The sequence below is a fragment of the Scyliorhinus canicula genome, chromosome 1 (genome assembly GCF_902713615.1).
Source record: "Scyliorhinus canicula chromosome 1, sScyCan1.1, whole genome shotgun sequence".
Lineage (NCBI taxonomy): Eukaryota > Metazoa > Chordata > Chondrichthyes > Carcharhiniformes > Scyliorhinidae > Scyliorhinus > Scyliorhinus canicula.
The window spans coordinates 292,651,606-292,666,819 of NC_052146.1; the positions used below are offsets into that span (position 1 = coordinate 292,651,606).

The 15,214-nt window shown below is 45.3% G+C and overlaps 1 protein-coding gene across 1 annotated transcript in view; it reads right to left on the bottom strand.

Moving 5' to 3' along the window:
• adss2 (adenylosuccinate synthase 2) overlaps nucleotides 1-15,214 on the bottom strand; it is an 86,249-nt gene that overhangs the window by 33,241 nt on the left and 37,794 nt on the right. Inside the window, exons 2-3 of the mRNA XM_038815374.1 lie at nucleotides 13,418-13,520; nucleotides 9,494-9,562 (exon numbers count right to left, since the gene is read on the bottom strand). Coding sequence (XP_038671302.1) covers nucleotides 9,494-9,562; nucleotides 13,418-13,520 — 172 coding nt within the window. The remainder of the gene's footprint in view (nucleotides 1-9,493; nucleotides 9,563-13,417; nucleotides 13,521-15,214) is intronic.

A 15,214-nucleotide genomic window follows, 5' to 3' on the forward strand; every position in this document is an offset into this window, starting at 1 on the left:
AACACTGAATAGTATTTTTGTTGGGGCTGGTTTAGCACAGGGCTAAATAGCTGGCTTTGAAAGCAGACTAGGCTGGCAGGCTAGCAGCACGGTTCAATTCCCCTACCGGCCTCCCCGAACAGGCACCGGAATGTAGTGACTAGGGGGCTTTTCACAGTAACTTCATTGAAGCCTACTTGTGACAATAAACAATTTTCATTTCATTTTCATTTCATTTCAGTAATTTGAAACTGCCACACTGCTTGCCTGCTTATCAGCAAACATCAAAATTCATTAGAGTGTGATGGAATTCAGATGACTTTGAAGAACATGATAGGCACTACTTAATGGGTTCCACCCATGATTTTGTAGAATACTTGAATCTGGCGTTAACAAAAATATAGATGAGGGTTTCAGCAGGAGATAGGTAGAGGTGGAGATGGGCTATATTATGGTGGTGGAAGTCAATGGTCTTTGTGATAAACAAGGAGTGGGTTCGGAAACTCAGATTCGGGTCAAATGCTCGTGTCTGCGTGGATCTCGCCCCCACAACCCAAAAGATGTGCAGGTTAGGTGTTGGCCACGCTAAATTGCCCCTTAATTGGTAAAAAATAATTGGGTACTCTAAATTTATTTTTTTAAAGGGTCAAATGGGACATTAAGATTGCTAATAGTCTGGCTTAGCCCGTGACAGTGGCCAAGGAAAGTTTTGGTGTGCATAGTGAGGGAAGAGAATTTGTGTCGGAGGTAAAAGCCAATGGCTTTAGTCTTCCCAGCATTTAATTGAAAGAAATTGCAGCTCATTCGGGGCTGGATCTTGGACAAGCAGTGTGACAAACAGACAGGATTGAGAGAAATGGGGTGAAATTAGAGCTGGGTACTGTGCATATCGAAATGTTATGGGAGCACCATCATCAAAGTGCTCCAAACCACACCAACTCCTGACTTGGGAGATCCACTGCTGTTCCTTCAATATTTACTGGGTATGGCAGCACGGTGGTGCAGTGGGTTAGCCCTGCAGTCTCACGGCGCCGAGGTCCCAGGTTCGATCCGAGCTCTGGGTCACTATCCGTGTGGAGTTTGCACATTCTCCCCGTGTTTGCGTGGGTTTCGCCCCCACAACCCAAAAAAATGTGCAGGGTAGGTGGATTGGCCACGCTAAATTGTCACTTAATTGGAAAAATGAATTGAGAGTACTCTAAATTTATCCCAAAAAAATATTTACTGGGTCAATGTCCTATAATTTTCTACTAAACAACACTTTGGGGGCACAAATACCAAGGTAACTGGAGCAGTTCAAGAAGAAAACTCATTACCCCAACTTCTCAGGCTAAATAGGGATGGCAGCGAATGCTGCTTATACAGCATCAACCACATCCCTTTTTTGATGTTCTTTAATAATCTTTATTGTCACGAGTGGGCTTACATTAACGCTGCAATGAAGTAACTGTGAAAATCCCCTAGTCGCCACATTCCGGCGCCTGTTCGGGTACACGGAAGGAGAATTCAGAATGGCCAATTCACCTACAGCACGTCTTTCAGGACTTCTGGGAGGAAACCAGAGCACCCGGAGGAAACCCGCACGGGGAGAACGTGCAGACTCCGCAGACAGTGACCCAGCAGGGAATCAAACTTGGAACCCTGGTGCTGTGAAGCAACAGTGCTGGCCACTGTGCTACCGTGCCACCCATGGTTTAATGTTTAACGGTGAGAAATTACTTTTAAAAAGCTGGACATGAAACCTTCTGTGATAGTCTAATCATAGAATCCCTACAGTGAAGAATGAGGCCATTCGGCCCATCAAGTCTGCACCGACCCTTCAAAAGACCACCAGACCTAGGCCAATCCCCCGCCCTATTCCTGCAACCCCATCCGAAGGGGCAATTCAACATGGCAATCCACGTAACTTGCACATCTTTGGACTGTGGGAGGAAACAGGAGTACCCAGAGAAAACCCACTCAGATATGGGGAGAATGTGTAAACTCCACACAGACAATCACCCGTGGTCAGAATCAAGGCCCGGGTCCCTGGCGCTGTGAGGCAGCAGTGCCACCATGCCACCCAAATTATCTGACAATTATTTAGCAATGTGGGGGGAGGGCTTTTTTTTTACACATATGTTAATGACCTGGATTCACGTCCACAACTGCAAAGTTTGTACATGGCATGAAACGCGGAATTGCAGCAATCAGCAAGACAGATTATAACAAACATCAGGGAAATAAAGGAGGTTGTTAAAAAAGCTTATGGGACCTTGGGCTTTGTTAACAGAATACAGGTTAAGCTAAACATTATAAAAGCCCTCAACTGGACTATGGCATTTTAATCCGGGCACCACGTGCGTCTTAGTGAGGTTGCAGAGGAGATTTAGAATCGTTCAATGGATAAGGGACTTCAGTTTTGTGGGGCGACTGCAAAAGTTGACATTGTTCTCTTCAGAACAAAGAACTTTGATAGAATTGTTTTGATACTGTTAAACAGGAGAAACGGTTTCCATTTTAGGATGCGGATCTGAGATGATAGCAAAGGGACTAGAGGAATATTGTTTTTACACAAAAGCATAGGGGTTTGTTGCGATCCGAATGCATTGCTCAAAACGATAGTGGAACCAGAGTCAATAGTAACTTAAAAAGGGAAAGTGGATAAACACTTGAAGGGGGAAAGAAAATAATAGTTTGTGGGGAAAGAGAAAAGGATTGGAGCTTAATGAAATAGCTGTATCAAAGAGCTGGCACAAGCATTGTGGACTGAAAGGCCTCATTCTCTGCTGTGTCATTCTCATGTTCCTATAATTTAAAATACAGTCCATCACACAGTTCACTTCAATTTGCGTGTGCAGCATGAGATGCTGTCGGCACAGAAAATGTAGGCAATTCTCGCAAATTACTGCAGCTCCCTCCATTTCTTAGGGGTTTCTCACAGTAATTTCATTGCAGTGTTAATGTAAACCTACTTGTGACAATAAAGATTGGGTCTTTTTGGTTTGACCTTTCTCCCAGTTTAAGGAACATGACATATACCACAATTAAAACAACTTTCCCATTATTCAAAACCTGGGTCTTTGTACATGCCATGTGTGGAACAACGCGCCCAGAATGAACGATCGCTTCTTAAATAGCATCCCGAAGAAAGCTGACCCTCTTCCCTGCCTTCTTCAGAGCAATGAGCAAAGTAAGTTAATTTCCAAACACGTTGAATAATGCATAAGGCACTAAGGTAGAGCAAGAAACCAGGAGACTTGAAGTCAATAGAAACAGAATTCGTTCAGTGGTGATTTCAAGCGTGATTCTTTCAAAAACGCATGCTCAAAAGCAGCAGGACATTTGGATGCTACAATCCCTCAAAGAATTTCACACGTGATGCTGAACATGAATAATGCACATTTCCCAGTTTGGATAGAGTTTGAATCTCAGCGGAATGAGGGACATGAACACACAAAGGGAATAATTTTATGCTACGGGCAGTTCTTTGAACTGTGTGAAGTTGGCTGTTAACATCCAGATTCTGTGGTTTTATAACAATTTTCTCCTTTAACCCTTCAACAATGGGAAATATTCAATTACTGTCATCCCGTGGTCTAATCCAAATATAAACATTTTATAGTCTGTTTTATTATGGAATTAAACCACTTCAGTCTGATTGAGAGGAGTTGCTGTTAACACTTAAAACGCTCTTCAACCGGCCGCTATTGCAGCTCTCTCCCAGACACCCTATCCTGCAGAACTTCTTGTTGAATTTTGGCTTGAAACTAACCTCCATCTTAACTCTAGCTATTTTGAAACTATTTGGATTAAGAGTGTAAATTATCTACTTTTGCCGGCCTGAGAACTCTTGCCTTTCTTGTCTTAAATTCTGCGCCATAATGACTCTACAAGAGCAGACATGAAAAATAAATTTCACCCAAGATGGTGAAGAATAAATCCAGAAATAATTCATATGAGAAGCTTATTAGGCTTGTAGCTGTTGGCATTTAGATCTCCACATCATGGCATTTAGAAGAGCAAATGGCAACTTGATTGAGACGAAGAAGATCCTGAGGGGTCTAGACCGGGTGGATATGGAGACAATGTTTCCGCTTGTGGGAAATTCTAGAACTAGGGGGTCATCATTTACGAAAAAAAAGGGTCACCCATTTAAAAAGGAGATGAGGCAAAAACATTTCTTTTGAGGGTCGTGAGTCCTTGGAACTCTCGCCATGAAAAGGTGGTGGAAGCAGAGACTTTGCGCGATTTTGTGGCAGGATGGACAGATTCTTGGTTAGCAAGGGAGTTATCGTTATTTGTGGTAGAAAATAGGTGGAGTAGGCCATTCGGCCCTTCGAGTCTGCACCACCATTCAATACGATCATAGCTGATCATACAAATTCAGTATTCAACTCCCATACCCCTTAATTTATTTAGCTGCAAGGGCCATGTCCAGTTCCTTCTTGAATATATCCAATAAACTGGCCCCAACAGCTTTCTGTGGGAGAGAATTTCACAAGTTCACAACTCTGAGAGAATACGTTCTTCTTCATCTCAGTCCTGAATGGCTTAGCCCTTATTCTTAGGCTGTGACCCCTAGCTCTGGACTTCCCCAACATCACGGGCAGCACGGTAGGGCAGCACGGTAGCATAGTGGTTAGCATCAATGCTTCACAGCTCCAGGGTCCCAGGTTCGGTTCCCGGCTGGGTCACTCTCTGTGCGGAGTCTGCACGTCCTCCCCGTGTGTGCATGGGTTTCCTCCGGGTGCTCCGGTTTCCTCCCACAGTCCAAAGATGTGCGGGTTAGGTGGATTGGCCATGCTAAATTGCCCGTAGTGTCCTAAAAAGTAAGGTTAAGGGGGAGTTGTTGGGTTACGGGGTTACGGGTATAGGGTGGATACGTGAGTTTGAGTGGGGTGATCATTGCTCGGCACAACATCGAGGGCCGAAGGGCCTGTTCTGTGCTGTACTGTTCAAAAAATCAGGAACATTTTTCCCGCATCTAGCCTGTTTTATATGTTTCTATGAGATCCCTCTCATTCATCTAAACTCCAGTGAGTATAAGCCCAGTCGATCCAGTCTTTCTTCATAGGTCAGTCCTGCCTTCCCGTGAATTACTCTGGGGAACCTTCGCTAGATACCCTCAATAGCAAGAATGTCCTTCCTCAAACTAGGAGACCAAAACTGCACACAATACTCAAGGTGTAGCCTCACCAAGGCCCTGTATAACTGCAGCAAGACATCCCTACTCCTATACTCAAATCCTCTGGCTAAGGCCAGCATGGCATTAGGTTTCCTCACCGCCTGCTGTACCTGCATGCGAACCTTCAGCGACTATTCCACCAAGACATCCAGGTCTTGTTACACTTCCCCTTTTCCCAAATTGCCACTGTTCAGATAATAATCTGCCTTCCTGCTTTTGCCACCAAAGTGGATAACCTCACATTTACCCACATTATATTGCATTTGCCAAATATGTGCCCTCTCAGCCAGCTTGTCCAAGTCACCCTGAAGCCTCTTTGCATCCTCCTCACAGCACACACTGCCACCCAGTTTAGTGTCGTAGCAAATTTGGAGATTTTGCATGCAATTCCTTCATTCAAATCATTAACACTCAGTAAGCTAGCGCTTTTCAAGGACACACATCCTGAGTGAGACTCATCCAGAATGGGATTGCAGCTTGGTAATTTGGTGCAGTGAGGTAATTCGGTGCAGAGTGTAAGGAGGTGCTTTTTAACCCTGGTAAGTGGCTGGTAAGTAGTTTTTCTTTTTTAGTTTTTCTTTTCATTGTCTAATTTATTTATTTTTATTTTGAAATTGTTGTTGTATAAGTTTACCTAAGGTTTAAGACATGGCAGGAGATCCCAGACCCCTGTCATGCTCCTCGTGTGCGATGTGGGAGCTCAGGGACACGTCCACTGTCCCTGGCTCTTTCACGTGCAAGAAGTGTGTTCAGTTGCAACTCTTGTTAGACCGCTTGACGGCTCTGGAGCTGCGGATGGACTCACTTTGGAGCATCCGCGATGCTGAGGAGGTCGTGGATAGCACGTTTAGCGAGTTAGTCACACCGCAGGTTAAAATTAATGAGGGAGATAGAAAATGGGTGACCAAAAGAAAGAGCAAGAGTAGGAAGGCAGTGCAGGTGTCACCTGCGGTCATCTCCCTGAAAAACAGATATACTGCTTTGGATACTGTTGAGGAAGATGGCTCACCAGGGGAAGGCAGCAGAGGCCAGGTTCATGGCACCGTGGCTGGCTCTGCTGCACAGCAGGGCAGGAAGAAAGATGGCAGGGCTATAGTGATAGGGGACTCGATCGTAAGGGGAATAGACAGGCGGTTCTGTGGACGCAATCGAGACTCCAGGATGGTATGTTGCCTCCCTGGTGCAAGGGTCAAGGATGTCTCGGAGCGGCTGCAGGACATTCTTGGGGGGGGGAGAACAGCCAGCTGTCATGGTGCACATAGGCACCAACGACATAGGTAAAAAACGGGATGAGGCCCTACAAGCGGAACTCAAGGAGTTAGGAGTTAAACTAAGAAGTAGGACCTCAAAAGGTAGTAATCTCAGGATTGCTACCAGTGCCACGAGCTAGTCAGAGTAGGAATGTCAGGATAGATAGGATGAATGCGTGGCTCGAGAGATGGTGCAAGAGAGAGGGATTCAAATTCCTGGGGCATTGGGACCAGTTCTGGGGGAGGTGGGACCAGTACAAACCGGACGGTCTGCACCTGGGCAGGACTGGAACCGATGTCCTAGAGCTGTTGGGGAGGGTTTAAACTAATGTGGCAGGGGGATGGGAACCGATGCAGGAAGTTGGAAGGTAGTAAAACAGGGACAGAAGCAAAAGGAAGTAAGGGGAAAAGTGCAAGGCAGAGAAGACATAGTCAAAAATCAAAAAGGGCGACAGTACAAGGTACAGTGACTGAGGGGAGCTCAGAGAATAGGCCCAGTAATAACAAAAGGAATAAAACTGGATATGTTAAGATTCAAAACAGAGGTAAAAAAACCAACATAAGTGTACTTTACCTGAATGCTCGTAGTATTCGGAATAAAGTAAATGAGTTGATGGCACAAATCATCGTAAATGACTATGATTTAGTGGCCATTACTGAAACATGGTTAAAGGATGGTCACGACTGGGAGTTAAATATCCGAGGGTATCAAACTATTCGGAAGGACAGAGTGGATGGTAAGGGAGGTGGTGTTGCTCTGTTATTTAAGGATGACATCTGGGCAATAGTAAGGGATGATATCGGTGTTATGGAGGATAAGGTTGAATCCATTTGGGTGGAAATCAGGAATAGTAAGGCGAAAAAGTAACTGATAGGAGTAGTCTATCGGCCACCAAATAGTAACGTTATAGTGGGGCAGGCAATAAACAAAGAAATAACTGATGCATGTAGAAATGGTACAGCAGTTATCTTGGGGGATTTTAATCTACATGTCGATTGGTTTAACCAGGTCGGTCAAGGCAACCTTGAGGAGGAGTTTATAGAATGTATCCACTATAGTTTCCTAGAACAGTATGTAATGGAACCTACGAGGGAACAAGCGATCCTAGATCTTGTCCTGTGTAATGAGACAGGATTGATTCATGATCTCATAGTTTGGGATCATCTCGGAAGGAGCGATCAATATGGTGGAATGTAAAATACAGATGGAGGGTGAGAAAGTAAAATCAAATACTAGTGTTTTGTGTTTAAACAAAGGAGATTACAAGGGGATGAGAGAAGAACTAGCTACGGTAGACTGGGAGCTAAGACTTTACGGTGGAACAGTTGAGGAGCAGTGGAGAACCTTCCAAGCGATTTTTCAGTGCTCAGCAAAGGTTTATACCAACAAAAAGGAAGGACGGTAGAAAGAGGGAAAATCGACCGTGGATATCTAAGGAAATAAGGGCGAGTATCAAATTGAAGGAAAAAGCATATAAAGTGGCAAAGATTGCTGGGAGATTAGAGGACTGGGAAATCTTTCGGGGGCAACAGAAAGCTACTAAAAAAGCTATAAAGAAGAGTAAGATAGAGTATGAGAGTAAACTTGCTCAGAATATAAAAACAGACAGTAAAAGTTTTTACAAATATATAAAACAAAAAAGAGTGGCTACGGTAAATATTGGTCCTTTAGAGGATGAGAAGGGAGTTTTAATAATGGGAAATGAGAAAATGGCTGAGGAACTGGACAGGTTTTTTGGGTCGGTCTTCACAGTGGAAGACACAAATAACATGCCAGCGACTGATAGAAATGAGGTTATGACAGGTGAGGACCTTGAGAGGATTGTTATCACTAAGGAGGTAGTGATGGGCAAGCTAATGGGGCTAAAGGTAGACAAGGCTCCTGGCCCTGATGGAATGCATCCCAGAGTGCTAAAAGAGATGGCTAGGGAAATTGCAAATGCACTAGTGATAATTTACCGAAATTCACTAGACTCTGGGGTGGTCCCGGTGGATTGGAAATTAGTAAACGTGACACCACTGTTTAAAAAAGGAGGTAGGCAGAAAGCAGGAAATTATAGGCCAGTGAGCTTAACTTCGGTGGTAGGGAAGATGCTGGAATCTATCATCAAGGAAGAAATAGCGAGGCATCTGGATAGAAATTGTCCCATTGGGCAGACGCAGCATGGGTTCATAAAGGGCAGGTCATGCCTAACTAATTTAGTGGAATTTTTTGAGGACATTACCAGTGCAGTAGATAACGGGGAGCCGAGGGATGTGGTATATCTGGATTTCCAGAAAGCCTTTGACAAGGTGCCACACAAAAGGTTGCTGCATAAGATAAAGATGCATGGCATTAAGGGTAAAGTAGTAGCATGGATAGAGGATTGGTTAATTAATAGAAAGCAAAGAGTGGGGATTAATGGGTGTTTCTCTGGTTGGCAATCAGTAGCTAGTGGTGTCCCTCAGGGATCCGTGTTGGGCCCACAATTGTTCACAATTTACATAGATGATTTGGAGTTGGGGACCAAGGGCAATGTGTCCAAGTTTGCAGATGACACTAAGATGAGTGGTAAAGCGAAACGTGCAGAGGATACTGGAAGTCTGCAGAGGGATTTGGATAGGTTAAGTGAATGGACTACGGTCTGGCAGATGGAATACAATGTTGACAAATGTGAGGTTATCCATTTTGGTAGGAATAACAGCAAACGGGAATATTATTTAAACGATAAAATATTAAAGCATGCCGCTGTGCAGAGAGACCTGGGTGTGCTAGTGCATGAGTCACAGAAGGTTAGTTTACAGGTGCAACAGGTGATTAAGAAGGCAAATGGAATTTTGTCCTTCATTGCTAGAGGGATGGAGTTTAAGACTAGGGAAGTTCTTATGTTCTTATATATTGTGAAGAGCTGGGGTCCCAGCATTGAACCCTGCGGTGCCCCACTAGTCACTGTCCGCCACCTGCCACTCTGAAAAGGAGAGCAGGCTAGAGGGGCCGAATGGACTACTCCTGCGCCTGCCTGCCTGCGCAAGCACATACACAATGTGTTGTTATCCTATTATCAGCAGTACCAATATACTCGGACTGCCAGGTCAGCCTGAAATCTACTGTACTAACCATTTCCCTTCTTCGCATTCTTTGCCGCTTCTTCGAAGAGGCCGGGTAGATGAACAACCACTCCATTACCTACAGAACACAAACAGTTGGCTAATTTTAAAAAAACAGCATTTAATTTTACAAAATACACAAGTTAACCATGACACCAAATAAAATTAAATGGAAAGACAATAGTGTGAATAATGCTGTTGAATAGGAAACCCATGTTCAATTCCCAGTTGCATTTCCCTCGAGGGTGATCTTTATTAATTCTGGCCTAGTTATAGGAAGCAGGAAAAGTTTATCACATGCAGGAAGGACGTGCAGCAGTCATAATTTCTTGGAATAACCTGCTAATTTGATTTCTCAATTTGGTTTCAAATATGAAAATATAACGCAATTAAATTTGGTGTATTTTCCTTTCCAAGGCTTTGTTCCTATTTGCCATTACTATAATATATAATTGCTGGTCACAAGTAGGCTTTGATGACGTTACTGTAAATAGCCCCTAGTCGCCACATTCCGGCGCCTGTTCGGGGAGGCCAGTATGCAAATTAACGCTGCTGGCCTTGTTCTGCATTACAAGCCTGCTGTTTAGCCCACTGTGCTAAACCAGCCCCATTTGTGGAACTGTTCCATTACTGCAAAATAATGACGGGTCTGGAGCTCAAAGTTGAATTCTCAAGCAGCAGCCAGTACTTTAAACTGCAATGTTTCTTAATTACTGATCTACCACTTGTAGTCGCTCATCCAACTTGTATTTCTGGTGCCGGCTATTAACTATTGGATAATTACAGTGATTAAATATAAACACACTGCAGGGGACAATGTAAAAACCACTTTTCCACTACCCATTATCTTGCCTCGCAGCCTTTGGTCCAAATGTCATATAGGATGCAATCCGAGCACACGCAGTCCCAAACAAATGCTACCACAATGAGAATTTTAAATTTGTGGATAAAAAAGGAAGCTGAGAAACGGATGTCCATGATTTACCAACTTACATAATTATAACCTGTCAGGATTTTACTGCAGTAACAAATTAGATATTTATCCCCAATATATATCTCCTGAAACCCGTGGACTGCGGTAGCTTTATAAACTGTTTTTCTTTGCAGCAAAATATGGAATAAAGTTTTCTAGGGAAAGGGGTTACGGAACTGCGGGAGCTAGTTTAGCTCAGTTGGCTGGAGAGATAGAACAAAGAACAAAGAAAAGTACAACACCGGAACAGGCCCTTCGGCCCTCCAAGCCTGTGCCGACCATGCTGCCTGTCTAAACTAAAATCTTCTATACTTCTGGGGTCCACATCCCTCTAGTCCCATCCTATTCATGTATTTGTCAAGATGCCCCTTAAATGCCACTATCGTCCCTGCTTCCGCCACCTCTTCTGGCAGCAAGTTCCAGGCACCCACTACTCATTGTGTAAAAAAATTACCTCGTACATCTCCTCTAAACCTTGCTCCTCGCACCTTAAACCTATGCCCCCTAGTAATTGATCCCTCTACCCTGGGAAAAAGTCTCTGACTATCCACCCTGTCTATGCCCCTCATAATTTTGTAGACCTCTATCAGGTCGCCCATCAACCTCCGTCGTTCCAGTGAGAACAAACCGAGTTTATTCAACCTCTCCTCATAGCTAATGCCCGCCATACCAGCAACATCCTGATAAATCTCTTCTGCACCCTCTCTAAAACCTTCACATCAGATGGTTCGTGTTGCAGAGCGAGGCCAACAGCGTGGGTTCAATTCCCATACCGCCTGAGGTTATTCATAAAGGCACGCCTTCACAATCACATTCCTCACCCGAGGTGTGGTGATCCTCTGGTTAAATCACCACCAGTCAGCTCTCCCCCTCAAAGGGGAAAGCAGCCTGTGGTCATCTGGGACTATGTGGACTTCACCTTACCTTCCAAATTATGGAAAACGTAGAGCAAAGCATTGCCCACTTCAAATTTACTGTTGTTTGAAGAAGTGGTACTGCTGGGTCAATTTAAAATGATAAATGAAGGAGTGTCACACATGTATGCTGGTCCATGTCCCATTATTCCTACAGGCCATAGCTGCCATGATATTTATAACCCCGTGGCAATGTGGTTTGTTTACGAAGCTGGGAAGACGCTGGATAAAGGATCTGCTGTAGAGAGAATTATTTGAGTTAAAGGAACAGTTGCATAATCGGAATTTCTAGACTTCCAAGTTCTAAATACCACACTTTTTCTGCGGTTAGAAATTAAATTGTTCTTTTAGAATTACACAGAACAGAAGGAAGCTATCATTTAGTCTGTCATTCCGACGATAGTTCTTTGAAAGAGCTGGTGCTGTGAAGCCACAGTGCTATCCACTTGTGCTACCCCGTTGCCGTGACTCTTCACGTGACTCTTCACGTGACTCTTCACGTGACTCTTCACGTGACTCTTCACGTGACTCTTCACGTGACTCTTCACGTGACTCTTCACGTGACTCTTCACGTGACTCTTCACGTGACTCTTCACGTGACTCTTCACGTGACTCTTCACGTGACTCTTCACGTGACTCTTCACGTGACTCTTCACGTGACTCTTCACGTGACTCTTCACGTGACTCTTCACCTTCCATTTCTGTACTACTTTAACAAACTAGTTCACCAAATTCTAGAGTCCTAACCTTCTTTAACACTACTTAAATATAAGTACCAGCATAACAACTCTTGGCGCAAAACAAAAATCAGGGGCGGAATTCTCCGACCCCCCGCAGGGTCGGGGAATCGCCCTGGGCCGGTGTAAATCCCGCCCCCGCCGTGGCCGGAATCGGCGGGAGCGGGAATCATGCCCCGCCGATCGACGTGCCCCCCGCGGCGGTTCTCCGGCCCGCGATGGGCCGAAGTCCAGCCGCTGACAGGCCAATCCCGCAGATCCGGCGGGATTAGCGGCACGAACGGGCCCCCGGGGGGGGGGGGGGCGGGGGGATCGGACCCCGGGGGGGTGCCCCCACGGTGGCCTGGCCCGCGATCGGGGCCCACCGATCGGCCGGTGGGCCAGTGCCGTGGGGGCACTCTTTTTCTTCCGCCGCAGCCACGGCCTCTACCATGGCGGAGGCGGAAGAGACCCCCTCCACTGCGCATGCGCCGGTGGTGACGTCAGCAGCCACTGACGCTCCGGCGCATGCGCGGACTGGCGAAGGCCTTTCGGCCAGCCCCGACGCCGGACGGCGTTGCGCCAAAGGCCGTTGGCGCCAGCGGGAGCCACTCCGGCGCGGGCTTAGCCCTTAAAGGTGCGGAATTCCGCACCTTTTGGGGAGGCCCGACGCCGGAGTGGTTGGTGCCACTCCGCTACGCCGGGACCCCCCCCCCCCCCCCGTAGGGGAGAATTTCGCCCCAGAAGTCCCATCTGGATTTTATTACCAGGGGGGCAATTAAATCTGTAGCCCTGACCAACTTCCTGTTTATGGCATCACCTCTCTTCCACAGGACATCCCAGCCTAGACTCCTGATTAGGCACAGTACCTCCCTCCACACGGCTAACTGGCCACTTTTTGCTGGGCAACCAGTAATTGGCTGTCCGCTGCTTGGCTCACCGAGCTGAGATGGTAGGGGCAGGAGCGATAATAATAATCTTTATTGTCACAAGTATTACATCAACACTGCAATGAAGTGACTGTGAAAAGCCTCTAGTCGCCACTCTACGGCAGCTGTACTCATCTTTCATTCTGCCTTCTTCACCCCACCGAATACATAAAATCCAGCTCAGTGACTCTGAATTAGAGCACAAGTTCAATTACAAAGAACACCCAACTGTACCATCCTTGCATGCTCCAAGAGAGTCAGAGGGGAGAGTGCCTCAACCCTGTTTGCGGTAGATAACAAAGCAGCACAGAAACTAAGAAAGGGGGAGGGGGGAAACAAAAACTCTCTTACATAACCAATTCAGGTTTAATGCTGTAGACGAAAATATATCTGAAAACTTACCAATGAAGGCAATAGCATTTGGGTTGATGATCCCACTGGGTAAAAGGTGAAAATTATATTCAACTGAGTCGACTACGACAGTGTGGCCAGCATTGTTTCCTCCCTGTATATGACAAAAAGAGGTTTGAGAAACATGTACACTTGTCTGCTCTGTTGCCGTTCATTTCAACTTGCACATTCCTCGGCACCCTCTGTGAGCTGGGTGCCAACATGCTCAGACATTTCTGGGTGAAGAGGCACAGTTTGAAGACCTGACCCAATTCAACTCTCCCCTACATCACAAAGTTTACTTCATGCCACACTGCAGCCTAGCTGACCTGAAATGGTGAGAGGAGTTAGTTAGTTGAGCTAATGGAGTTCTAAAATTCTGTCAACCACAGGATCAGAATTCTTCAACTCACTGATTGAAGCTTCCCTCATGCCTCCGGTTGGAAAGGGAAAGTTGCATTCTGTAATGGAGGGCACAAAGTTCAGATTTGTGCTCACGTTAGCTGATCTCACAACAAGAACATACATTTATATATTGCATCATTTTCTAGCGTAACATCCCATGGTGCTGCACAAGAGCTTTAGGAAACAAAATTTAACACCAAGCCACAAAGACATATTAGGGCAGATGACCAGAAGTTTGGTCAAAGGAGCAGATTTTAAGCAGCATCCTACAAGGAGGAGAGAGTGAGAGAAGGGGAAGAGAGAGACAGACATTTAAGGTGGGAAGTTCAGAGTTTAGGTCCTAGACAGCTAAAAGCTGGCGGAATGATCAAAGTAGAGGCGGCGCAAGAGGTCGGAATTGGAAATGCTCAGAGACCTCTAGGGACTGTAGGGCAGGAGGGATTTGAAAACAAGGATGAGAGATTCAAAACGGAGGTGTTGCTGGACCTGGAACTATTGCGAGCACATAGGGGAGGGCAGGATAAAGGACACTAATTAATATCAGCACTCTTAAGTGACTGCAAACGATTAGGTTATGTAGGGTTCCTGCTCCTGACTAACAATGACACCTATAACATGGAGGCAACAGGCGAGGGATTGGCAGGATAGGCCCTGTGCTTGTTACCTCTCCACAGTCAACTAACCGTCTAATACCAGTTTCGGTTCACACATGAAGTGGTTCAGCATCTGCGAAACCCTACACCAGCACTAACTGGCTTTTCCAGGAAAGCAAGAGACAAAAACAGGATGGAAAGTTTAATAAAAACGGACAACTGAAAGCCAACTTCTGATTCCAGACTTCAAGTTATATGTTTAGAAAAAGAACAAGATAACAATAAACACTCAGTTCAGTGCATTACTAGATATGTTTATAGTCACCAGAGACCATTCACCTGAGGAAAGAACAGTGCTCCGAAAGCTAGTGATTTGAAACAAACATGTTGAACTTTAACCTGGGTGTTGTAAGACTTCTTATAATAGTCATCAGGGCATTACTGAAATCCTACTGGTGGGCAATTGATACGCTCCTGTAGTGCATTTTCTTACCCCACCCCTCCAGTGCTTCAGTAATACATGGAAGATGACTAAGCGAAATTTCATGACACTTGACTGATGAAAAACATCTATTAGTATTGTGATAGACATTGTCCTTCAAAAAGTCTTGTGCCTGCAAGAGAACATTTTGAACTATGTAACTATTTTAAACTGGAAGCAATACTTGTGTTTATAGTCTGTCAGAAGTGATGGGATCAATTTGAGGTGAAGTATTCAGAGAATGAAATGTATTGCGCAAAGCATTGGTTGCTCAGATTCTCTCCCGGCTAGTCACAACACTGGGGAATATTATAAAACAGCTACGCTGCG